This window comes from Numida meleagris, chromosome 2, assembly GCF_002078875.1.
Source record: "Numida meleagris isolate 19003 breed g44 Domestic line chromosome 2, NumMel1.0, whole genome shotgun sequence".
In the NCBI taxonomy this organism is placed as follows: Eukaryota; Metazoa; Chordata; class Aves; order Galliformes; family Numididae; genus Numida; species Numida meleagris.
This window is the reverse complement of record NC_034410.1, coordinates 52,640,264-52,666,421: the sequence shown is the minus strand read 5'-3', so window position 1 is coordinate 52,666,421 and position 26,158 is coordinate 52,640,264. Positions and strand designations below refer to the sequence as shown.

The 26,158-nt window shown below is 40.2% G+C and overlaps 1 protein-coding gene across 5 annotated transcripts in view; it reads left to right on the top strand.

Moving 5' to 3' along the window:
* TPK1 (thiamin pyrophosphokinase 1) overlaps positions 1-26,158 on the top strand; it is a 314,743-nt gene that overhangs the window by 43,480 nt on the left and 245,105 nt on the right. For 4 of the 5 annotated variants that reach the window (XM_021388536.1, XM_021388538.1, XM_021388539.1 and 1 more), the window contains exon 2: positions 10,019-10,093. The exons of the other annotated variant lie outside the window; for it this stretch is intronic. In XM_021388536.1, the coding sequence (XP_021244211.1) occupies positions 10,019-10,093 (75 nt within the window). The remainder of the gene's footprint in view (positions 1-10,018; positions 10,094-26,158) is intronic. 5 annotated transcript variants of the gene reach the window in all.

The following is a 26,158-nucleotide window of genomic DNA, read 5'->3' as shown; positions in this document are numbered from 1 at the left end:
TCTGGCTGAAGTCAATGGGAATACTATGAGGAAGGGGAAAGAAGGGCATCTAGAATATTGTTCTGATGAATTTAGTCATCTCTTGCTTTGTTGCATAAAGTGATTTTCTCCTTTTGGAACTCCGTGTGCCAAATCTTCTGAGTACAGACAGAGAACCACTCTGCTCACCTGAAAGATATGTTACCAAACCAGAGGTTATGCTTTTGTCTGAAAGTTGTGTAATACCATGATGAGTATTTATTCAAGGTGTGAAAGGGAAGTTTGGATAAATAATCTTTGGGGAACAAGCCAGTGGACTGCGGAGTCAAATTTCCACATGCTCCTTTCTTTTTAGCTCTATTATTTTGAGCTCTTCTATGAAAATAATTCAGGTAATTTATTGAGCTTTTGGAGCAGAGAGGGAACAGTCTGCTTCCCTGAGAATAACCTCATGTCTTGTGGGGAGAAAGCTGAAGCGGGATTTGGATGTGAATTCCCTCTGACAGAGGAGGAACCTGAATGGGGGTCATCAGCCTCCTGAGGGACTGCTCCAACAGTTAATCTGTGCTGGTAAAATGCATAGCTCATTCCCAGTTTTTAAAAAGTAAGTAGTTGAGGCTGTGAAACCAGATCTCTGAGGTATGCTCTGAGAACAGCCACTTCAAATATGCCCTTGAAATCAGATAAGTAGAGAAACACCTAGCTGGAGGACAGCAGCGGTTCTGAGATCAAAGAAAGTATCAGTCTGCATCAGCCTCTTAAATGCCAGGTGCATCTCAGTGCAGCTAGAAACCAAACCTTCATGTGCCAGGGAAATGTTAATGCCAGAAGTGTCAGTGGAGTGCTTTGTTGCAGCAGAGCAGGGGTCTTTAGTGCTAAGAAGTCAAGCGCTTTGTTTTCACGTGGATCTTACTCTTTATTCAGCACTTTAATATGTAAATCGTTAGTTTTCTATTGAATCTTGTTATTCCTGTAGAAAGCACTGAAGAATATACCCTGGACAGATAAGATAAGGTGTTGATATGCTGTTCACAGAGCTGTGCTTCTGAGTGTTTGCTTAGGGTATTGTGCTTTGTGCCAGCTTGCAAAAAGACTGCTGAATACTGTCATCTTCCTTCTGTGCCTTCTTATTCCTTGATGTCACCTTACTCTTACAGTGTGCACGCTGAGCTGATACAGTACCTGAAGTTCTCAAGTCATCTGAGAAGGTTTTATTCTGATTTTTATTCCTAGAAATAGAGATATCCCAGATAGCAAGTGCTGTAAGTATACTGTATGCAGACAATGTGACAGTGCATTTTGAAAATGCAAGGAGAACGTTATATTTGACATGACTATTGACTAGCTGGAATGTGAGCAAACTCTCTTGAGTTTTCCTTACATTTGGAACTTACTTGAATAGTAGTAGTAATTCTGGGGGCGCTGAAGTTCAGTGATTCCTAAAGTTTCTCTAAAGTGAAGCGATTTTATTATCTTGTAAAAGAAAAGAGGGTTAAAACTGTTTTATAATAATTTCTGCTTATTTTTCAGTGTGAAGATAAAATGGAAATTTCACTGATTTTCTCTTGATCTGTTTGCATTTTCACTTTAACGTAGACTTAGACTCCCATCAAAATGATCAGTGTGTAAACATGTTAAACAAATTTACCGTAACAGTATCAATACTTTTATGGCAAGTCTGTGTGTCTAATTCTTGTCTTTTTAAAGGTTCCACCTTCAGCAAGTTTGTTGATGATACAAAGCTTGGAGGAGTGGCTCATGCACCAGAATGCTGTGCTGCCATTCAGCGAGACCTGGACAGGCTGGAGAACTGAGCAGAGATGAACCTTATGAGGTTCAACAAGGATAAGTGTAGAGTCCTGCACCTGGAGAGGAATAACCACACACATAAGGATGTGTTAGGGGCTGACCTGCTGGAAAGGAACTCTGTGGAGAAGAACCTAGTTGTCCTGCAAGACAACAGGTTGACTGAACCAGCAGCGTGCCCTTGTAGCCAAGAAATCTAATGTTATCCTGGAGTGCATTGGAATGAGCATAGCCAGCAGGTTGTGGGATGTTGTTCTCCCCCTTTACCCTGGTGAGGCCACATCTGGAGTAGTGTGTCCACTTTTGTGCTCCTCAGTTTAAGAAAGACAGGGAACTACTGAAGAGAGTCCAGCAGAGGGTCACAAACATGCTGAGGGGCTTGGAGCATCTCCCTTATGAGAGAAGGCTGAGAGACCTTGGACTGTTTAGCCTGGAGAAGAGCAAACTGAGATGGGATCTTATCAACACTTAGAAATATCTAAAAGAGCTGAGTCAAGTGGGTGGGACTGGTGCCCAAGAGAAGGGGCACCATCAAAAGGGCAGTGTGCACAAACTGGAACACAGGAAGTTCCAACTGAACATGAGAAAATAACTTCTTTGCTTTGATAGTGACAGAGCCCTGGAACAAGCTGGCCAGAGAGTTTGTCGAGTCTTCTTCTCTGGAGATATTCTCGCTTTCCTGTGCAACGTACTCTAGGGAACCTGTTTTAGAAGGAGGGTTGGAATAGATGATCACCAGAGGTCTCTTTCGAACTCTGCAATTCTGTGATTTGTGATTGGTATCAAACTTAGATGATTTATTATCTCAGAAAATGTTTGCAAAATACAAAGCTTAGTATTTAGTGTGTATACTTAGAATAAGGCAGTTGCAGCAAAATACCTATGCTCTTTAAAGAATCCCAGAGTGGATTAGACCGGAAGAGACCTCTGGATCCATCTACTCCAACCCCTGCTCAAGTATGGTCCCAGGCTCATGTCCAGGTGGCTTTTAAAGATCTCCAAGAAGGAGACCCCACAGCCTCTCTGGGCAGCACGTACCAGGCCTCCATCATCCGCACAGCACAGAAGTATTTCCAGATAAGTCAGAGATAGCCTACTTTATTCCAGTTTGTGCCCATTACCTCTTGTCCTGGCAAGTGGCACCACTGAAAAGAACCTGATAATGTCCTGATTGCACCCTCTCTTCAGGGATTTATAGGCATTGTCTCCAGCTGAACAGTCCCAACTCTCTCAGCCTCTCATAGGAGAGGTGCTCCAGTTCCTTCATGATCTTCAGTGGAATATCTGCAGTATGTCCATGTCTCTCTTGTACAGGGAACCCAGAAATGGACACAGCACTCCAGATATAGCCTCACCAACGCTGAATAGAGGGGAAGAAACACCTCTACTGACCTGCTGGTGATACTTTGCCTAATGTAGCCAAGAATACCTTTAGCCTTGTTAGTGTCAAAGTTGCTTTCTTAATGCCTGTCTAAAATTCAAAAGTTTGAGATTCTGGAGATTTTGAGGACAAGCATTTCCTGTTCTGCAGAAAGATGTCCCTCTTGTTCTTTTACTCCTGGTTGTCACTGCAGCCACAGCTGACTATTTCTTCCATGCCATAGGACGAAATATATCTAACTAATCTCCTAGACCCCTACTTGACTGTGTGTAAAAAGGAAATGTCTTTCCTTTGGTGATTACTAGGTAATTTAAATCCAAGTGGTAGCCTCAAGAACTAGAGGAGTATAACTGTCAGGGTGATCATATCTTAGCTAAAAAAAGCCTGCTGTTTTCAGACAGTTTTGAACATAATTGTGCTCAGGATGAAATGACAGACTTATCTGCACAAAGTACAGAATCGTGGACAGACAGTCCAGTAACATCTATGGAGACAAGCAACATGGATATGGGATAAACCAAGTCAAAGGCCTTACAATAGCAAAGGGTGCTATGTCAACAACATACAAGGGCTGTTCCAAAAGTAATGCCTTCTATTTTATTATGTTGGCCCACAATGCCAGAGGTGAAAGTTGGTGGTATGGCAATAGAGGTTGAACCTTCATGCCAGTATCCAGAAATGCATCTGAGTACTACAGAGTTTATGTGAAAGCGAAGTGTTAAAAATGCAGCCTTCGCAGTCTACAGAGAACCATCGGGGTAATTGGCAAGTTTGCAAAGCATAGCACCCTTCAAAGAACAGAGGTGGTCAGTAACATAGCTGTGTTTGTGACTTACTGTGAAAAATTAACTGTTTTGAATTCATGCATGCAATTCTTTTAGAGGGGTCCCCAGAGTCCCATGTTCCAGCTTTAAAATAAGACAATTTGCACAAATCTCCTTTTCTTCCTAGTCCTCTTGCATGAATTTGTCTTGAGAATGAAGAGCAGTGAAATATTTAAAAATCAATAGAATACACATGAAAAAAATTATCATTGAAGTGCATTGACAGGGATAACAGCACTTTCAGAAAAAAACAGCTGGGTATGCATATTTGATGCATATTTGATTTATTCATTCAATAAGACTGAGAATGTTTGTGAGGTCTGTGATCCTTTTGCTTATTTGTGCTGGTTTATTATTAGTTTTGTCTCTAATGTGGAAAATTGAATGACTTGTTTGGATGCTAGGATTTCATTGTTGTAAAATACAGCTACCAGGTGTTTTTTAAGTAGTAGCTCTAATTAACACAGTAGTCCAAGCTTAGGTCTTTGTCTGAATTAAGGCTGACAACAACCTTGTTAACAGGAGCAGAGATAAAGGGATTGGATTTTTTCCAACTGACCTTAAAGAAGTTTTTCCATTTTAAACGTGGCAGTTCTGCAGGAGTTGTTGTGAAACTTCTTTTACTTGAAGCATTTACATTTCAAAGTATTAACCCGGGATGCGTAAGCTTGAAATGATCCTCTTTGGATTCTCCTGTGACACAGCTGATCTCTGTTTTTTGTGGTGAAGTAAAGCATTGGTAAAGGTTCAAACAACAAAACAGGAGAATGAGGAGCTCTTTTATATAAAGTGCATTATTTGTTCCATATTAAGTGAGTTGTTATTCTGAAAGGTAGCCTTGAAAAATGTTATCTTAGGTTTTGATGTTAAGTGCTTTTCCTGAAATGTGTAGAGCAGATAAAGTTCTGGGTTAAGCGCCTCCACAAATTTCTCTCTTCCCCCCACTTAAAGCTTAGATTGGAGTGTGAGGTTGGCTTTTAAGTATTACAGTCTAAAAGTAGAGTGTAAGTATACTGATGATTGCAGACATCTAGTGCTCATTTAAAGTCAGCTGATCTTATGGCATCTTTGTTTCATCAAGACTTCAAGATTTTATTTGTAAAAATAAAGCAAAAGCCTTGATAATCCAAAAGCCGTGTGACTGTCAGTATGCTTACAATAGCATTTTATTTTGGATCAAGAATATGCTATTGAAGTGAGTCTCCTGCCTATGTACTATGCTTTGCTTTACATTGCAGAGTGGCTTTGGTATACTGCATTTCCCTTGGGATAAAATTGCGGTTGTGCTCCAGAAGTACTGCAATGCTCTCCCCTACTGCTAATGCGTATTCATTCAACGGGACTGGACTAGACCTAACATGAAGTAGCCTTCCTCCCTCTTTTCCTTCCCAGATATGTATAGTGTGAATCACCAGTTTTGTTCTATAGAACTAATTTTATTGTGTCATACTACTTGCTAATGTAGATAGTGTTCATTCATTGAGTTGCCAGAGAAACTCAGTTGATAAAACCAGAATCTTGTCTTGTGAGGCAGAAGTGAACTGTCAAGTCTAATTCATACATCAGCCTGTAAATTGTTCAGAACTGCCCCAAATGTCAGGTTGCAACTAGAATTTTTTGTTTCAATGTTTAAAAGAAAACCAAACAAACCAACAACATTTCTGTGTTATTTTGCTCCTCTTTTTTTTCCTAATAACCATTCTCATTTCTGATGTTGGAGGGTTGGTTGTTCCATTTGAATATGTTTCTTAATTGGATGGTAAATGCTATTTAAAAGAGCTCTGAGTGCAATGGCCTCTGAATTCAAGTAGTTCTTCCCAGAGCATTTGTTCTGGAATTAACAGCTGGGAACAGGTACTTGCTTGGCAGAAAATGATGTAGATATGTTGCTGATCCCCCAAACTGCTTTATTTTAGTTTTTAAATTCCCCTTTCTTGGAGTTTAGGTAACATCTGTGTATGTGCTGAGCATCTGTTTGCTTTTTCATGATGACTAGGTTAGAAAATTAGGTAAAAAATCATCATGCATTTAGTGGAATCGTCTTTTGAATTCTGTAGCCCATTATGACTGCAGTAAAATCACTACCCTAGAAGTAGAAGAGAAGGGAAATAAGAGTTTTCAGAAAGAATGAATTTGGTCACTGACTGTCCCAGAGAAACACAAAGGAATTGGTTGATTTGTAACCTTGGAAAGTAAGGAAACAGCTCTCTGTGTTGCAGCAGGATTAAAATGATCCAGCTTTATCTAAAGATTGGGAGCTTTCCAAGACTGCTAAAAGACTATGGCTGAGATTAACAGTTTTTCTTAACTATATTTTTTCATTTAACTGGCTGTTGATGTAGTTGTGTACCTGTTATAAGTTAAGCATGTAAGGCTGTAAGATATATATGCAGCAGCTAGGACAAGAGGTGGATGAGACTGGAGATCAACAAATTTGGTACCTTGAATATGAGCAAAAATTTCCTACTGTTGTCTTCTGTCTTCCTGTCCTGTAAAAACTTGTCATTATTGTGTGGCACTTGCACATGTCAAACACTACAATTGGACATGCAGTACTCCATTCATTCCCCGTGTTGATGTAAATATCAAGAATAATCTGGAGTTTTTGTATGGAGGAATTTACTCTTTTCTGCTTGTGCTGTAGATGGCTGAATTTACTCAGTCTGCAAAAGCTGCAAGATAATTATGTAATTAAAGAGAAATTTATACTAAAAATTGATGAAGCTGTGCAAGAGACCAACTTGTTCTACCTCTAAGGAAAAGCCAACAAAAGCCAACAAAAGTTTCTTCAGTGTAGATACCCAGGTTTGGGGACAAGTTAGGTTTTACTGCTGAATTCTTGCTTACAGAATTCTCTTTCCCAGTAGTCCAAACTGAGCACAGTTTTGTCAGTGGTTGGGTCAGGTTGATAATTATCTTTGTTGAAAAGGGTAGACAGTTGAGGAGATAGATGCTTCCTAATTTGTTGAGGGCTTTAAAGATAAGTGGTCCTGAAGTAAATTTGCTTTCAAACAAATAGGTAGTAGAGTGGTCAGAGCACTGGCAAAGTGAGCTCTTGTCAGGTTTTCTCAGACCACTGACATAGTCTTTGCCATCAGAAGTCCCAACTTCTTAATAGCTTTTAACGTAATGGTTGAAAATTACTGCAGTCCAATTTTATTACTGTTTTATGTCTACCGAGGACCAAGTCCTTTTTGCAGCTTTACATTAACTCAGTGGGCACCATTAAAATATTAACATTTGGTCTCATTTTGGTAGCATCAGTAGCATTTTATCATGCATCAACTGCAGTAGTTTGAAATGATAAGCATGTTCCCTTTTTCTAAAAGCAGGAGAAACAGTAATTTAAACTTCTCCCCTTCTGCAACCTGTGACTTTGCTAAAAAAAAAAAGTAACATACAAAAAAAAAATCCTCATGATTGTGTGTTCTGGGGGCATCTAGCTCTTTGCAACAAGAGAACAGATAAGAATCAGCAGCCCTATTTTACTTGGGCCCAATTTACAGGGCCCATTGGGAGCTCTTGGAAGTATCAACTTGGAAAATCAGCCTTTGAAGTCTCAGTGTGGACACCTACAACCAGGTCTCTGACTTCAGAGCCGTATCCTAATGTATAGTAAGAGTCTTCCTAGTGTGCAACAAAAGCTAAAATCTTCTGCATTTCCATATGCTGATATGATGTGAGGGTTTAAATGAGACACAGAAATGCCTTTTGTGATTCAGCAGCAGGAACAGGTTTACAGCACCCATGTCTTATTTGGATTGTATCTGTGTAAGAACCTGTGATTTTTCTGTTTTCTGAGAAGAGCACCACTAGATGATTAAGCTTAATAGGAGATGGCAGCCTTTCTTACTTAGGCATTATTAGAAGATCTGTTTCTGAGGGCTCATTTTGTGAAGCAGCTGGAAATTGGCACTTCATTTGAATGTATTGTCTTCCTTCCTCTTTGAGTTCAAGGGTGAGGCAAAACTGTTCAGTCTAAGCAAAGAGAAAGGTTTTCTCGCTCTCCTTTGTATACTTGGTTCTCAGACCCATTCATTCTTTTCAAAGTAAATTTATTCCCCTAATTAAATAGAAGAGTGGACTATGTTGGCAAAAACGCAAGTGTAGGACTTGGGGAAGGTATTTAAAAGGACCACACAGAAGTTATGTGTGGTAAACCTGCAGATTTTTTGTGTGGGAGTAAATATTATCATAGAATCATGGCACATACTGAGCTGGAAGGGACCCATGAGGACCATAGAGTCCAGCTCCTGGCTCCACACAGAAAACTGCCCAGAATTCAAACCTTGTATTTGAGAGCATTGTCCAAATGCATCTTGAACTCTGACAGCTTGGGGCCGTGACCCTGGGGAATGCCTTACATTCTGACCCTCCTCTGATGCAATTCCATACCATTCTCTCAGGTCCTGTCATCACCAGAAAGAAGAGTTTAGTGCCTGCATCTGTGCTGCCCTCATGAGGAAGCTGTAGGGTGCCATCATGCCTCCCCAAACTCTCCTCTTCTTTGAGCTGAACAAACCCAGTGACCTCAGCCACTCCTCATATATGTTGCCCTCTAGACCATTCCCTGTCTTTGTAATCCCCCTTTGAATGCTGTGTAATAGTTTTATGTCCTTATATTTTGCCACCCAAAACTGCACACAGTGTTCAAGGTGCAGCTGCATCTGCACAGAACAGAGAGGGACAATCCCTTCTCTCACCTGGCTAGCAGTGCCGGGCCTGATGCACCCCACGCATCTAAGTCTTCAGTACTGTATCTCTGCACTACTGGAGAACAATATTGTTACTTCTGTTTTACAGGTAGGGGAACTGAGGCATAGAATATGCCACTGGGGAAGCCCTAAAAGTGATATACAAAACAGTAGCACTCCAGTGTCCTGGTCCTCACTTCTTGCTGCCATTCATGATTTTAAATATTGTCTCCTCCCCACCCAAACAAAGGCGTTCCTTCACGTTCAAGAGTTTCAGCACCTTTATTTGCCCTAGTGAAGCTTTGGCTTAAGCCATATGATATAACCTTTAGACTTTCTGTCTCCTGCTCAAAAGTCTGAAAGACTTTATAGTGATGGAGGTTTTCTTTTTTCAATTACTGTAGCTTCACATGACCAAATACTACTTTGTTAACCTGATTGTCTAAGGATATGAAGCTTCAGGAGAAACTGGTATCCCTATATGATAGGTAGGATAATTAGGAAGTTATATAATGCAAATCCCAGCTGAAGGAACTGTGATAAGACAGGGTATGTATTTACTCTTTGAAGCCAAAGTGTGCAGTATTTTAAGTCCTTCCATTTTAAGGCTTCTGTATTTGTAGATTTATTCTGGTTCTTCACAGTGGACACATTGCTAAGGGCAGGATGCTTTTGGATCTGGTTCAGACTATTGGAGTTCAGGTCACCGAGAAAACCAGTGAGATTTTTCTCTGTGATATCACTTAGATAACACAGGCTAAAGTTTGCTTTTACTTTTACTAAGCTCCTTGGTCTTGACCTTTTGTTCTGCATTTGTCAAGCATCTACCACAGTAGACGTACCATGATGATTAGAGCTTCCAGACGATAGGAAAATGTATGTACAGAAGCCTGTCACTGATGTCACTAAGAGTTCTACATCCAGCTGGAAAATGGATTATTGAACCTAAATCAGAGACAACTTCAGAGATAGCCGTATCCTCCCCTGTTAGCAGAGGACATGGCAAAACTAGTATCAGCTAATGCTGCATCCTGGTGACACCAACAAGCAGGAGATTAAATGGTAGAGCTCTATTAGATGGGCAATCCTTTGAAGGGTGGCCTTCAGTGTTTAACCGTCTCTTATAAATTAAAAGTTTGTCAGTAAAACCTTGTAAAGTAAAAGGTGTCTAATGACATTCTGGTAGCTTCTTTATCTTGAAGAGGATGAAACCTAAGAAGCAAGAAAAGGAGAGGAGTTGCTCTGAGATAGCTGGACTAAAATTAAATGCAGCAAAAAGAAGAGAAGGAAAAAATCAATATTCTTAGTAATAAGAGTCAACATTTATCTTACAGGAAACTTGAAGTTTTGCCTTCTGATTCTGAACCAGCCTTTCAACAGAGGTCATTTTCATTGTCTGTGGAGCAAAGGTAATAATAACTTACATATACATATATATAATTCGCTTTTTTACTTGGCTGCTACCCAGCTAATAAACTTAATGTCTGTTGAATTGCATTGTGGCAATTTCCTCTAGCTAGGGCAACCTTCTAGTGAGGTTGTGAATCGGCAGAATGTGTCCCTTGTTGCTGAATACAGTGAGTGAGCTGATGCAAATTCTGCTTCTCTGTATTGCTTATGTCAGTGGAAAGTTTATGAGCTGGTCTGTGAAAGGTTCTGTAGCTTTTCAGAGGCATCTTAGGAATTATCTTTATTTTGTTGACAAAGTATAGTATATCAATGGTGTATTTAAGTGTCTGGAAGCAAGCATTTCTTTAAAGATCATCAGTGAAATGCATAACTTTTAATCAAAATAAAGTGAAGTGTGTAGGTATTATGTTGTGAAACATATGTGGGGATTTGTGTCTGTGTCAGAAATAATGCAAATCAACTACCCTTTTGCTTAATGTGCAGTGCTAATCATCATCTCTGGTATGATAGCTGCAGATATACTGACATTGTGTGGAAATATATAAATCTTAAAAAGCCTGGAGCTTTTAATTTCTCCAGTGCAGAAATGTAGTCGTTCACAAGCTTTCTGGCAAATGATAGGAGGTGTCTCTAACTTGTTACCAGTCTGGGAACCTTGCAGAGGGATTCCTCCTAACTAACTGGGGCAGATAGAGCTGTTTGATTTCACTGTAGACATGGGGTATCTGCACAGTCAGAAGGAATTGGAGTAAGAGATGAAGTTGGGAAGATGTATTCATACCATCTAATTCCAGCAAACCCCAAGTAGGTACTTGTTTAGGCACAGGAATGAGAAAAGAAAGGAGAATTGCACAGAATGATTCAAAGCATCTGAGTGAGTGCTGTACCTCAGACAGGCTCTTCTTGACCTGCACTATCCTCCAGAAATACTCAGTGAAAGGAGAGTCATGTGCATTTGAGGAATCTTCTAGGTGTGATTTTAGGTATTTTCTTTATTTAAGATGCACTGAAATTGCATATTCTGTATTAAATGCTGAAAGGAAGAAGGGTGTTTTGACCTTATTGATTTGTCTCAGCTTCCTTCTGTTTTGAGGGCCAAGGTTGGAAAACAGACAGCAAACCAGAGTAGTCATAGAATGGCAGTATTTCTGTGCTCTGGATTGTTAAACCAGACTTTTTTTGTCCGTCCTTTGGAGTTTTAGGTCTTCCTCTTGCCATCAAACTTGTGCAGAGTGTGGAGTGCTTCTTCCTGTAACACTAATAGATCCTAAACCATAGTGCTTCAGTGAAGGATTGGGATGAGAAACTGAATAAAATTGGGTGGACTACAGAATGTCTTGCTTGAGTTTACTGCAATGGATTCCTGTCCTCTGAGCATATCTGCATTGGAAGTACACTTGTGATGCATATAGTTTTTTCAAAGTGTCTGGAAGAGTTAGGAGCAGAAGTCCTATTTAAGGAACAGAAGTCCTGTTTAAGCTGATAGAATTTTTGCTGGTAGGTTGCTTCAAGAGTGAGGTCATAGGAAAAATGGAAGAGGAAGGTAGTGACATAGTGAACCTGAATTTTTTTTTTTTCCAAGACATCTTAGCTTTAGTAAGCCTCAGCTATGAATCCAGGGCAAGATTCTGCTAACATCTGACTAGCAGATTACTGAAGGCATCAGCAATCTTGTGCCTCCTGGACCTTGGTTCTTGAGGAGTCTCTGCAGAGAGACTGTTGTGGGACTAGGAGGCCCTGGGGGTTTTAGTATGCAAAGTGAAAGGAGTTTTGAAGGAATGAAACATCCTCGGGAGCAGTGCTGGATCAGCAGCTTGAGGTCTCATAACAGTTGTAGTGTGTGCAAGTAATGAGAAAGAAACACTGTGGCTGTTGATCCAGAAGATATTGCCAGCTACACAAATCAGGTAAAAAGAGAGAAAAGTGCAGGGGGAAAAGACAGAAAATATTGACCAATTTTTTAAAGTTACTGCAATCTTGTTCTATGAGTACAGAATGCTGAGGCAGAAGTGTTATTTTCAAGTAGGTTGCTTCTTCCTATCTAAATAAGCATCCCTTATTTTTTTCACTAGCCCTGTCACTTTAGTATCAAGAAAAATGAAAGTGTGATGTGCCTTGAGTTTAAAAAAGAAAAAAAAAAAAGAAGGAAAAAACTGTGTTGATAAAATGTGGTCTAAAATCATTCCAGGTGTAACTTTGCTTGAATTCAAGAAAAGTGGTTGCAGCTAATTAGCCTTTGTTTTTTACAGACTTGTATGAAATCTATTTTTACTGACATACTTTGAAAAGTACTATTTCAATCTATGCAGATGTGCATGAACTTCCTTTTCCGTGTTTCATGAATGATACAAAAATCTGAATTCTTTGCTTATAGGAGACAGTTAATAGTTGTTACTGCTTTTACTGTAGAAGCTGGCTAAGGGACAGTAGTGAAGTAGTGCAAGATTACCATGATTTTCTTTCTTTCTTTCTTGTTTTTTTTTTTTTTTTTTTGCATTTATTAAAGCAATTTACCAGGCTACATCCTCTTCCTTGTGTTAGGTACAGTCGTCAACTTCTAGTATTAGATAGCACTGTCCTAAAGGCAGGATGGATTAAATGTTGGAGAAGGATATTACACAAAAGCAGAATGCAGAGTAAAATGGTAGAAAACACCCATGGTTTACTGAAGGATTTATTCTGTCAGTTGTAGTAGAGAGGAGACAAGCCAAATGGAAAGAGAAATTGAAGAGAACATGTCACTAAAGGGGAACAGGTAAAGCAAAACAGTCTCATGATAAGTGAAGCTGATATGAAGAAACTGAATATAGGAAGACGAGGCAGATAAAGAGGATTGAGAGTAGACTGTGAGTAAACTCAAGGCTGGGAGCATCAGTCAAATCCTTCAGAAGTTCTCTGAAAGCATCTATTAGGGTAGCCATTCTTAGTGATGGAAGTTGTATGACTTTCCTCACAGTCCTTATCCTCATTGTGGAAAATATGTGGAATAGACTGGGCTCTTATTAGTTTGTCCCATGGAGGTGTGCATTTTCTCTGTCTAGGATGTGCCTATAAGGAAGACTTGATTCAGTGAGGCCTTACCTTCACCCTAACAAGTACCACAAATTCCTGCTTGTGGCCACTAAATGAAGGAGGTGATTATCCCTTTTACTCTGCCCTCATGAGGCCCCATGTGGAATACTGTGTCCAGGTCTAGAGACTCGAACTCTGGAAAGATGTGGAAGTTTTGAAAAGGGTTCCGAGGAGGTCCATGGGAATGATCAGAGGGCTGGAGCACCTCTGCTATGAAAACTGGATGAGGGAACTTGGCTTGTTCAGTCTGGAGAAGAAAAGGCTCCAGGGAGACCTTTTTGCAGCCTTCCAGTATTTAAATGATTATGATCAGGAAGGAAAACAACTTTTTACATGGGTAGATAGGGATAGGAGAAGGGGCACTGGTTTTAAACCAAAGGAGGGGAGACTTTAGATTAGATGTTAGGGGGAAGTTCTTCCACAGAGAGGGTGTTGAGGTGCTGGAACAGGCTGCATAGAGAGGTTGTGGATGCCCCGTCCCTGGAGGTGTTCAAGGTCATGATGGATTGGACCCTGGGCAACTTGATCCTAGTGTTTGATCTAGTGGTCGGCAGCCCTGCCCACTTCAAAGGGGTTGGAACTAGATGATCTTTGAGGTCCCTTCCAACCCAAGCCATTCTGTGATTCTATTTCAGTGGTGTTTGTAGATTCCAATTTATTTCCTTATTCCCCCAAAAATGGTAGGGAAAAAATATCTTGTTTACATTAGTTTGTAGTGCTACTTTGTAAATCGTTCTAAATGTAAGTATATCTTCAACTGAAATTACTTTGTTGAATGTCTGATATTGTTTCTGTGTTAAGTTGGAAAAGTACTGAAGCCTATGTTTCAGTGGCTGAAAAGAAGTTAGTTTTATGGAGAGTAAATGAAAGTTCCCAAGATTTTGAATCTGCTCTTTAAATTCTTTTATCAAAAAAACCAATTACTTATGCCAGAAATTCCATCAATGTCTATCAATTGCAAGTTTATCTGTGTTTGTTTTTTTTTATGTCTCCCTAGTAAAGTTCCATGTAAGAGGCAATATTACTACAATGCTAAGACCTCTTCTTTGTAAGATTCTTCTCAAGTTCAGGACCTAAATATGTTTCTTGTTTCTGAAAGCACTGTCCTTAAAAGCTGTGGTACTGAAATGGTCCAGAGATGGCTGCATGTCCTCACTTGATGGTAGAATGCTAGTTGGCTTTGTGCTGTGGAGTACTTTCCATTTTTGAAATGTTCACAGAGACAACTGTAAAGAACAAAAAGTTATGCTTTGAAAAATGAAATTATTTCAAGAATTAGAGTAGTATGACAATGTTCTACAGCAATCTGATGAAGTACTTCCGGAAATGGCAGACTGCTGTTAAATAACATCTTCAATTTGCTAGTGAGGAAAGATGTATTACAGTAGTATTTTTCCTTAGGTTTCATTTAACCTCTGGCTGAGTATTCTTACTTCCATGGGCTTACTGATAAATCCAGCTGCAGAATTAAAGGATTGGTTAGACCAATGCTGCTTATCTGAAGAGCAAGGCTATTACAGTTGTGCATTATAAGAAAACATGTCTATGGGTATTTTTCAATCTTTTCAACAGCTGTGACATGTTAGCCACTGTGCCTTCCTCAAAAAAATGATCTTTTTCTGCCAGTAAAGGTTGTCTGAGAAAGCTTTAAATCAAACAGTGTTAGCCATTAATATTACAAAATGTTCATGACTGCTGTAGTGGGATAGAGTACCAAAATCCTTTTGGAGTAGGCTGACTGAATACTGACTTGTGGATGCTTTTTTAATGTTGGATGAGCAGACAGGAAGGAGACAAGATTGTATCAGTCCTTTCTGTTTGAAAATCTGTAAGACTAATGTCTGCTGTTTTTTGAGTATTTCCCTAAATAGTGTCTTCCATGGACCATTGCTTTCAGTTAAGGAATTTGGGGTCTAGCTATGTCTCCTTACTATGCTGCTCTCACAGCCACTTCTCTTAAGTCATAATACATAGGGATTTTATGACACTTCATAGATTGTGGGTACGGAGGAAGTAGAGAAAGAGGAAAGTATTTTCCTCACCATAGAGATTTCAGTTCTTTATTTTTGGAAGTCTGTATTTTTAAATAGCAGAAAGCAGACTTGTACACCAGCAGTGAAATATACTCAAATTTAAACTTGCTTTAGGTCCTCTTCAGGTAATATTTTCTGACACTACATCTGTTGTGAGTGCTTATCCATAAATTAAATTTTTTCAAATTTCCATCTCTATCAACACCCCTTTTACAACTAAGTTACTATGGGATTTTAAATAGTATCTTGACTGTGAGGCAACTTTCCTGTCAAGGTCGGCCTACTGTTTTGTGAAAATATTGCTAATGAATGAATTGTTAGCACCTGGAGATGACTGTGAATTACAGAACGCTTCCTGAGTAATCAAGCAAGGAAAGGTGTTAATTTGTATCATGATTTTCAGAGTAATCTGTCTTTGGATACCACATGCTTCCGTGTGTTTTATGCTGCATGTGCTTTTGCCTGCAATATAATTGGTGACTGATATTCAAAAAACAGCATCTGCTGTTGAGGTCCAAGAGCTGTATATCAAGATGCAACCTTGTATCTCTGGAACAGTGTTTCTCTTTTCCTCCGTGTTCTGTAATGGATGAATTCATCTAAACTTCTAGAATTCTTAGTATATACAGCGGTTCACTCACTCCCTTACCTGTTAGCAGTGAACTTTTCTTGTTGGCATATGCTGCCCTTTTTATTCGCACCTTTATTTCATTTCTCAATGAATTTGTAATATATCTCAAATTCGTACTAGATCCAGAATTGGCAGCTGGCATAAAGCTTCACTGAATTTACAGCAGCTACTATTAATAAATAGAAAAATGCTCATAAAAATGGTGATTGGGAAGTCACATAGACTTGCATGTTTTATTGCCGTATCCAGCAGGCATTCCAGAGAAGCAGTAAATCTTACCATTGGCCTCAGCTAAACTACTCTGTTCTTCCCCGAAGCAATATTTGCCTCTTGATAAGTCAGCACTGAAGTCCATTTTTCCTAATATAAACTGGAACAGCAATCTAATTTCTAGTTTGTATCTAGTAACTTATATTTGCTGTTCAGTGCCACTTGATGTAGATTTAAATGTTTTCTTGCAGTAGTGTAACTGATGCTGGACTGCATGCACTGAGTTCATGTCCTTCAACTACAGCAGTCTGAGGGCAGTTATTTCAAGTGCCCTGAGGGTAGGGGATCTAGGTTATACTTCAGGAACAACTCTGGCCCTGAACAGGGTTGGCTAGCACCACGCTTTCAGCTCAGGAACTACATAACGTATTGATCTTAGTACCTGCAGTGGTTTTGCACTACCTGAGATTTTGGGCAAAGAGCTTTTACTAGGCTGAGCTTTGCCCATGATTCATTGTAGAACCTTGACCTCTACCAGTTTTCTGTAATGAACTACAGGTGTACACTTCCCTTCAAAATATTAAGCTTAAAATCCCAGAGATATGGTAAACCTTGCCATTTGTGACATGTATATTGTAGGAGCCTTTCTAGTTCAGATTCTGTCCAGAGAGAGCCAGTGTGTGGGTGTTTTGAAAAGCAGTTGTCATTGATTTTTGCAGACTTTTAGGTATTTCTTGGCAACTCTGAAAACACAGGGCAATCTTCCTGGCTTTTTGCTCAACTCACATTCCCTCACCATAGTAGTATTTGTGATAGAAGGTAAAATTTTTAGGTAAAATTCGAGACTTACTGGACTACATTTTTTTGCTGATTTTAGTTCTCCAGCAACAGGAAATTCCAAGATCTCTTTGTTTAATGGATTTGAAATGCTTTTAGAAAAATAGAAAGAATGAATAATTAAGATTCCCTTCTGTGATGCTTTGAAATGCTAAACCCTGCTGCACTTCAGAGTAACAGAACAATAGGGGGTTTCTCTGAAAAGCATAACAGATGATTACAGCAGAAGAGAAAAATGGTAGGTTTTTACAGTGCTTTATTCTATTGAGTTGGAAGGCAAATACCTTTAGGGACTTATACTGTCAAAAGTTTTGCTATATAAAAGCTGTTGACAGCATCATATGATATATTGTGTTACCATGATGTTTCCTGGAGTTCCTTGAAATAAGGAACTTTGGAAAATGATGTCAGGAGGATGCTATAGTGCAATCTCATGCGATGAGCGAGATAAAAAGCAATATAAAAAAAGATCATCTTTGTTAGAGACTCAACAAGAGAAATGATTCTGGTAATGAACTGAGGGACTAGGGGTGAATGCATGACGTCAGTCCAAGACCCATGAGAGAAAAAAAAAGGTTCTTAATTCCATAGAAGAAATAGTTGGTTTTCTGTTGCCTCAAGCTACCCAGTGAAAAGTGTTTAAGAGCATGTGTTTTCTGGGAGTTGCTGCAGTGCAGAAGTATTATTTTCATAGCTAGAGCTTAGAAAGATTCCGCTACTAGGCTGAAGATCTTGTAGAATTTTGAAGTTCTCTAGGGTTGCTGATGTCAGAGCCTTCTTACTGTTTGCCATGGTCTTTGTATCACACTGTTGTTTTATAGATTTTTTTCTCTTATTCCAGGGTTGCCTTAGGGCAGACAAGCATTTAAACAAAAATAAACAAATAAAAAAAGAATGATAATTTCTTTTTAAAAGCAGGTATCCTCATTTTACTTTGCCTGAATCTAGTTACATTTCCAGCCTTTTGAAATTCAGAGTTTTGTTTACTTAGTTACCATGACAATAAGAATGAGCCACACAGCCAGTGAGCTGCTTAGCTCTTCAGTACTAAGTTGAGAATGTGATATTATTTATGGGACACTGTGCTGATGAAATGTACATCCTTCACTGTTTTAACTGCCCGAAGGGATGTCAGTAGTTTGAGAAGATGGGTGTTGCATTGCTGGTTTTCTCATCTGCCTTGAGCTCACACACACTATCAAGTAATAAAACTGAACTTTAAAATCATGCAAGTCAGAAAATACTTAACTTTTCTGCTGTACTCATTGCCTCTGCTCCTTTGTTCAGGTAGGCTGTTTTGTTGGATTATAGCAGCACATAAATGTACTAAATGTGATACTAAAAGTAATGTGTGATTCTACACACTAAAAACAGCAGAGTTCTTTTTTTTTGTTGTTTTGTTGTTGGGTATTTTTTTTTTTGGTAATATATAAATGTTTAGATTGCTGCACAACTGTTCATGTGACAAGCTTTAAAATAATCGTTGGGCTTATGTCAAAGGCAGCTTTCTTTGTTATCTTTCTGCTCTTTGTTACTTACTTTCTATATTGTCACTGCTTCTAAGCATTTATTTTGTTACATTATTCTAACACATTCACAAGTGTGTATTGTTTGAGTTTGGAAATTTCTTAGTGTTGTTTATTCTTAGGCAAAGACCAGACTTGTGGAAAAGTTAGTGGAGAGCTGGATTCCTCAACTTACATGTCTAGTTGGAGATGCTAAGTGTTTTGAGTAAGAAAATATTATTCTTACTGATGCCAAATAAACAGCTAAGCATGATGACTGTTCTTGTCCTTGTCATAGCAGAAGTATGTAACCAGATACTCGGCTGGATTTAATGTGAACTGCTTCTTGATGAGATGAGCCACAAAAGCTATGCAGAGTATTAATTATGCAAAATGTAAGAACTATTTAAGGATCTTTTGAGTTTATGGCACCCTATTTTTTTTACTCTGTCATGTGTTACTCTGTGTAACACATAGAGCATAGATGTTCAGTTGGTCACCTTTTCCTTATTAGGGCATTGGAGTAGTGTTTGGTTTTTTTCATCTTGGCTCTTTCTGATTACAGCAGGGGTTTGCTTAAGTAAATGAGTGAAGCTCTTTTTGACTCATTTTAATTCAGTTTCATGTATTTATACCAGGCAGAAGTATAACACATAACCATGGACCTCATATTAACAGCTTTTCTCTTAAAAATTTACAATTCTTTATGTAGTACACTGATGAGACATGGTAACAGAGTAGCCTGACTTCAGTTTCATTGACAGTGAATTACAATGAAGTGGAAAGAAGAATTTGTCACAGGGTTCTCATTCAGGAAAATTCCACTGACCTCAGAAATAGCAGACACAACTCATCATTTCTAGAAGTGTTTTACACTGTTGGAAGTTGGCTGATGTAAAAGCTCCTGATGTCAGTGTTCCTTTAGTTACTTGGAATTAATTTGCTTCAGACCTTCATAAATATTTTGCTTTAGAGATGGTGTGGTCCTACGTTTACTGGAATCAATTTTAACATTAACTCAGGTGTCCTAGATAAGATGTTATTAGCACAAGAGTGAATGCTGGTTCAATGTAAGCTGAATTAACACTGAAGTAATTTGATGCTGTAGAGTATGAGTAATATCCAATTGGAATTTCTTTTTAAAAACTTCAGCCCTTGTGAGCTTCAGACCCTTAGTGCTTGTGTTCAGAGCCCAGGGTCTGAAGGATAAAACTGTTCTTGGTTTTGTAAGGTGTGGAAATTAGGAGTGATAGATGTAGCATTTTAAGGAGCGTCTCTGGCTATTCAGATGTGGACCTTTTCATTGCTAAAAAGATGTTGAAGTAATTACGGCTCTACAATGTTATATATTTATTTTTTCTTTGAGATTTCTAGAGAAAGTGATTTGTATTGGCAAATAGTCCTCAGGAAGTCATGTAGTTTTTACCATGTGTGTTGACCTAGGAGTGACGTAGTTCATCAACTCTGTTTAGCTATAATCCTTTTGACAAATGCATGTGAGGCTGTTATCTGACATCAGAAGGAGTATCTAAATTACAAGAAAGGCTTTAGAATGTCAGCAGGAACTGCTTCTTCTGATGGGAGTCTCACCAAGAACTGAGCCCACTGAAACTTCTAAATGTCTTCTAGAACTGTTGTTTTTGGTTCATTCTGCCTACCTGCTTGATTTTTCATACTCAAAGGAAGATTTTTTTCTTGCAGTTTCTGCTCTTTGGTTTGTTTGGATAAGTATTTCAATAGGTACAGTAGGAAAAAACAATGAATAAATATATGGGCTGAGAGAGAGAGAAGTGTTGCTGTAGATCCCGTACTTGTGTTTGACCAGATTAGGTCAGGCAAATACAGATTCCAGCCACTTTGGATTTCTGGAAATACTGTAGAAGTAGACTGGCTCATCCATTTTGTCTATCTGTCGTCCTTGGTGTTTGTTGCTGTAATATAAAAAACTATATTAGTTGCAACTGTTTGGCAAGAGCCATGTGCACTCCATTTTTATTGTGTGTGTGTGTGTGTGTGAATCTCTCTTTCACTGTGCTTTCCTGAAAGAAAAGAGAAAGCATAAGAGGATGGGTGAGGTGCAGTAAATGTCCACTGAAAGTCATACTGACAAGGTTTAAAGTTGCACTTTCCATTCTGTTGAAGAAGTAATTCACTGTTGGGGATCCCAGTTTAGATTTCGTCTAACTTGGGACATTTAGCTGGAGTTTCTGAGATCAGTTCCAGTGTTTTCCTCTTCAGTCAACACGGACAGAGAAGGAATATCTCAAAAATGTAATTTAACCAACCTTAAAATCTGAGTTGCCTCTTTTTTTTCCTGAGAGAAGTTAGATTTATGTTTCAGGCCCCTAAACTTGAGGGCAAGAGGAGGGCTGGACTGCAGCTCAGGTGTGAGGTTATTTTCTCTTCTCAGTTGGTTTCCTTGGCTAGTTTACTCCAAAAACACAAGTCAATTTTGTGGTAGCTGGTGTCCATAATTAATCTGTGTTATTTTGTCTCACTGTTATCTGTCCTGTACCTCCGCTCTTTCCTATTTGACCATCCCCAAACTTTCTTTTCTGCTTAGCATCAAAGGAAGGACAATGAGGTTAAGTCTTGAGAATGCAAAGCTATAATTCTGAACTTTCCTTGACTATCTCTTTCGATACATTGGAAGGAAGGGAAGGTATCCCGAGGGACCTGGACAGGCTGGAAAAGTGGGCTCATGAGAACCTAATGAGGTTTAACAAGGCCAAATGCAGGGTGCTGCACTTGAGCCGGGGCAATCCCAGGTATTTATACAAACTAGGGGAAGAACTCCTTGAGAGCAGCCCTGCGGAGAGGGACTTGGGGGGGTCCTGGTGGACGAGAAGCTGGACATGAGCCAGCAGCGTGTGCTGGCAGCTCGGAAGGCCAACTCTGTTCTGGGCTGCATTAAAAGAGGAGTGGTCAGCAGGGAGAGGGAGGTGGTGGTCCCCCTCTACTTGGCTCTTCTGAGGCCCCATCTGGAGTACTGCATCCAGGCCTAGGAGCCCCATTACAAGAAAGACATGGAGCTCTTGGAACGAGTTCGGAGGAGGGCAACTAAGATGATCAGAGGGCTGGAGCACCTCTACTATGAGGAAAGGTTGAGGGAACTGGGCTTGTTTAAGTTTGGAGAAGAGAAGGCTCCAGGGAGACCTCATTGTGGCCTTCCAATACTTGAAGGGAGCATATAAACAGGAGGGGGAACAATTGTTCACAAGGGTGGATAGTGATAGGACAAGGGGGAATGGTTTTAAACTGTGACAGGGGAGGTTTAGGTTATATATTAGGAGGAAGTTTTTCACGCAGAGGGTGGTGATGCACTGGAACAGGTTGCCCAGGGAGGTTGTGGATGCCCTGTCCCTGGACGTGTTTAAAGCCAGGCTGGATGTGTCTCTGGGCAGCGTGGTCTAGTGGTTGGCGACCCTGCACTCAACAGGGGGGTTGAAACTCGATGATCTTTGAGGTCCTTTTCAACCCAGGCCATTCTATGATTCTATGATCTTTGTCATATAGTAGCACTGTCAATAGAGCTTGGCAAAACCTGGTTATATAATAACAAGGCATATGAAATTGACCTTTTGTCTGGGATGGAGATTGCTAAGGCTCTCAGCAGTGATTTGTAAAGTTTTCTTTCCCCAGTGAGTTTAAGATCATGTTAATATTTCAACTCACTTCCAGATCATGTATTTAATTTTACTGCTTTTTCTTGAGCTCTATAGGTTTAAGTAAGCATTAATACATCAGCCATCTTCCATTCAGTGATTGTAGTACTTGATATCCTTTGTATTCTCCTTCTAGAAATGCTTTGGCAAGCAGAATTATCTATGCAAAAACGTATAAGAAAGAGTTGAAATAGTAAATGCACTTATCAGTTTGTCTGACAAAGTTCAACTTTTAAGTTTTGTTTATGACCCCCTGTTCATCTCTGACAATTTGAGTATGTATATGCAGTGTACTTTTTCAAAATGTGCAGGACAAGAGGTAAGCTCTAGTTTTATTAGTGTTGTATATTTTTGCTAGAAGATGTTTCTCTTATATTGCAAGAGCATGCTGCTGCTGTTCTCATTTATGTAATACATAAATTCAGAGGTGTGCAAAATGTCTCGAAGTTTGCTGCAATTCTTACCTGTTTATTTATTTTCACAAGTGTGCTGTCCTCGTACGCCCTTTTGGGACTGCTTAAAATAACATGAATAACTGCACATTGAAACTTTGTCCCCGCTAATGCGGTAGCATCACATTATCTAGGGCACTTCTTAATTACAGCAGTACTCTCTGCAGTAGCACTCTGTAGTTGATATCTCACTAGCTGTAAAAGTTGGGGGAAATGTTCTTGAAGACACTTTAGGGCAACAAATTTGATTCACACTTGTGTTGTGTTTAGCTATAGTTAAGAATTACCCAGTTCCTTTCCAGCTCTGAAAGAATGGCGCAAACTTTGCCTTGCAAACTGAATGCAATGCTAAAGCAAAACTGTAGAAGCTTTTGTTTGGGGTGGTTTGGGGGTGTTTTTAAGCCTGCTAATAAAATTAGATTCCTAGTTTATTTGTGATACTTTACCTAGCATTGTATTATTTAAACAAACAATAATAATACAGCTATTAAACAGTGGTTGTTTGAACAACATCATACGGGGTTTAATGATATGTTCTTCATTCACAGACACTGTTGTTGAGCCTGTAAAATAGAAACTTGTATGCACATTTTCTTATTGAGACTGGAAGCGTACTCTATACATTTTAGTGGGAGGTAGATCATAAAATCATAGAATTATTAAGGTAAGAACAGACTGATAAGATTATCTAGTCCAGCCATCCACCTACCACCAATGTTGCCCAGTAAACCACATTCCTTAGTGCCACATCTACATGTTTTGTGAACACCTTCAGGGATGGTGATTCAACCACCTTCCTGGTCAGCCTGTTCAGTGTCTGACCACTATCTTGGAGAAGTTTTTACTAATATCCAACCTGAACCTCCCCTGGCACATCTTAAGGCCATTCCTTCTAGTCCTATTGCTATGTGTGCATAAGATTTGTTTCAGAATTACAGAGAATGGTAGGAACTAATGCTGTGATGATTTGAGACAAAACCACTCCTATGCAGGCTGGAAATTTTTTAGCTTTGGTTTGTGTTGCAGTTTAGTTGATTATATCACCAGCAACTGGGCTTCCCCACCCCTGCCCTTCCCTTTTCTGAGGACGAGGGAGAAATATGAAGGACATGACCAAGATAAGGAGGGGTAATTAATTTACTACAAGTGATGAAAGAATGTAAGAGAATATGATACAAAAAGGAGTTACAGGTAATAAATCAAAGAGAGAGAGAAAGTTCCAACTGTGCTGCTTGCTGCACTATCGGAAACCAGAAGAGAACCTGTTCACTCTCATTATCTGGAATGAGAAATCACAGAGGGAGTGCTGGAGAATCTTGGGACTGTAGTCTGTCCCTTCTCAGTGTATTTTCCTCTTGGAAAGCCAGAACTCACATGGGAATAGCTGAGACTGCTAGAATCACAGGACCTAGTGTCCTGGTTTTATCAGTATTCCATATCATAGCATCATGCAGCAGGCTGTCTGATGCTTAAGCACAGTGCTAGGTGCACTTCCTGTCTGCTGCGCTTCTGGCAGACTGAGCTATTTAACGTGAGTTCCAGCTCTGGGAGATCCGATCTTCCTATTCTGGGTGATAGGGAAAATCTCGTCTTTTCTGGGATGCCAGGAGTGAGGACCTGCTGATAAAGACTCAGACTGACTCTCTCTCTCCACCTGTTTATTTTTGGTTCATTTGATTTATTTTTCTTAATTGGTCTGTATTATCTCACATTTCTTTTAACAAATTGGTGTCTCCTATCTAATATGATCAGTGTGATCACTAAGATGAAGAAAGGTTGAAGGAACTGGTCTTGTTTAGCTTGGAGAAGAGAAGACTCCGAGGAGACCACATTGTGGCCTTCCAGTACTTGAAGGAAGCATGTATACAGGAGGGGAAATGACTGTTTACATAGGTTGATAGTGATAGGACAAGGGGGAATGGTTTTAAACTAAGACAGGTGAGATTTAGTTTGGATATTAGGAGGAAGTTTTTCACGCAGAGGGTGGTGATGAACTGCAACAGGTTGCCCAGAGAGGTTGTGGATGTCCCGTCCCTGGAGGCATTCAAAGCAGGGCTGGATGTGTCTCTGGGCAGCCTGTTGTAGTGGTTGGCAACCCTGCACTCAGCAGGGGGGTTGAAACTAGATGACCTTTGAGGTCCTTTTCAACTCAAGCCATTCTATGATTCTATGATATGATTCTATGATCTCAATTGGTTTTTGTCCTCTTCATTCCCCCTCTACTCCTGAGGGGAGGGAGGAGTGTTGCATGATCAACTCTTCAAACCATGACATCTACGAAGTGCAGCTCCATAGTGCACTGCACTCCAGCACACAACAGTCTGTCGCATGATGCCAAGATATGGAATACGGATAAAACCAGGACAGTTTGGGAAATAAGTGGATTTCCCATTTGGGTTTTCTTCCATGTGGAGAGCTCAGAACTCATTCCAATCTCTGCTCACCTGGGAATTAAAGTGATGTCTTCTTGGAGACTAGTAGGGAGGGTCCCTTGTGATTCAGTCTTGGAGGGTAAAGGAGTCCAGGAAGGCTGGTCACTCCTCAAGAAGGAAGTCTTAAAGGCTCGGGAACATGCTGTCCCTCTGAGCTGCAAGATGAACCAGCGGGGAAGAAGACCAGCGTGGATGAACAGGGAGCCTTTCTTGGGGCTCCAGGAGAAAGAGAGTCTACCTCCTATGGAAGAAGGGACAGGCAAATCAGGGAGAGTACAAAGGGTTTGTTAGGATGTGCAGAGAGAAAATTAGAAAGGCAAAAGCCCAGCTTGAACGCAACTTGGCCGCTGGGGTAAAAGAGAATAAGAAACTCTTTTACAAATATATTAACAGTAAGAGGAGGACCAAGGAGAATCTCCATTCTTTACTGGATGTGGCTGGGAACATGACCACTGAGGATAAGGAGAAGGCTGAGGTTCTCAATGCCTTCTTTACATCTGTCTTTAAATTCAGACCAGTTATCCTCAGGGTACTCTACCCCCTGACCTGGAAGTCTGGGATGGGGAGCATCTGGTCAACTGGAGAGGTCCCAGAAAACTGGAGACTTGCCAGCGTGACTCCCATCTACAAGAAGGGTCGTAAGGAGGATCCGGGGAACTACAGGCCTGTCAGCCTGACCTCAGTGCCAGGGAAGGTTATGGAGCAGATTGTCCTGAGGGAGATCATGCGGCATTTGCAGGACAACTGGGGGATTGGGACTAGCCAGCATGGGTTCATGAAGGGCAGGTCCTGCTTGACCAACCTGATCTCCTTCTATGATTGAGTGACCTGCCTGGTGGATGAGGGAAAGGCTGTTGACGTGGTCTACCTAGCCTTCAGCAAAGCCTTTGACACTGTCTCCCACAGTATTCGCCTGGAAAAGCTGGCAGCTTGTGGCTTGGACAGGTACACTCTTTCCTGGGTAAAGAACTAGCTCGATGGCCAGGCCCAGAGTGGTGGTGAATGGAGTTAAATCCAGCTGGCGACTGGACACAAGTGGTGTTCCCGAGGGGTCAGTACTGGGGTCAGCCCTCTTCAATATCTTTATTGCTGACCTGGATGAGGGCACTGAGAGCACCCTCAGTAGGTCTGTAGATGACACCAAGCTGGCCAGAAGTGTCGATCTGCCTGGGGGTAGCAAGGCCCTACAGAGGAATCTGGACAGACTGAATCTCTGAGCTGAAGCCA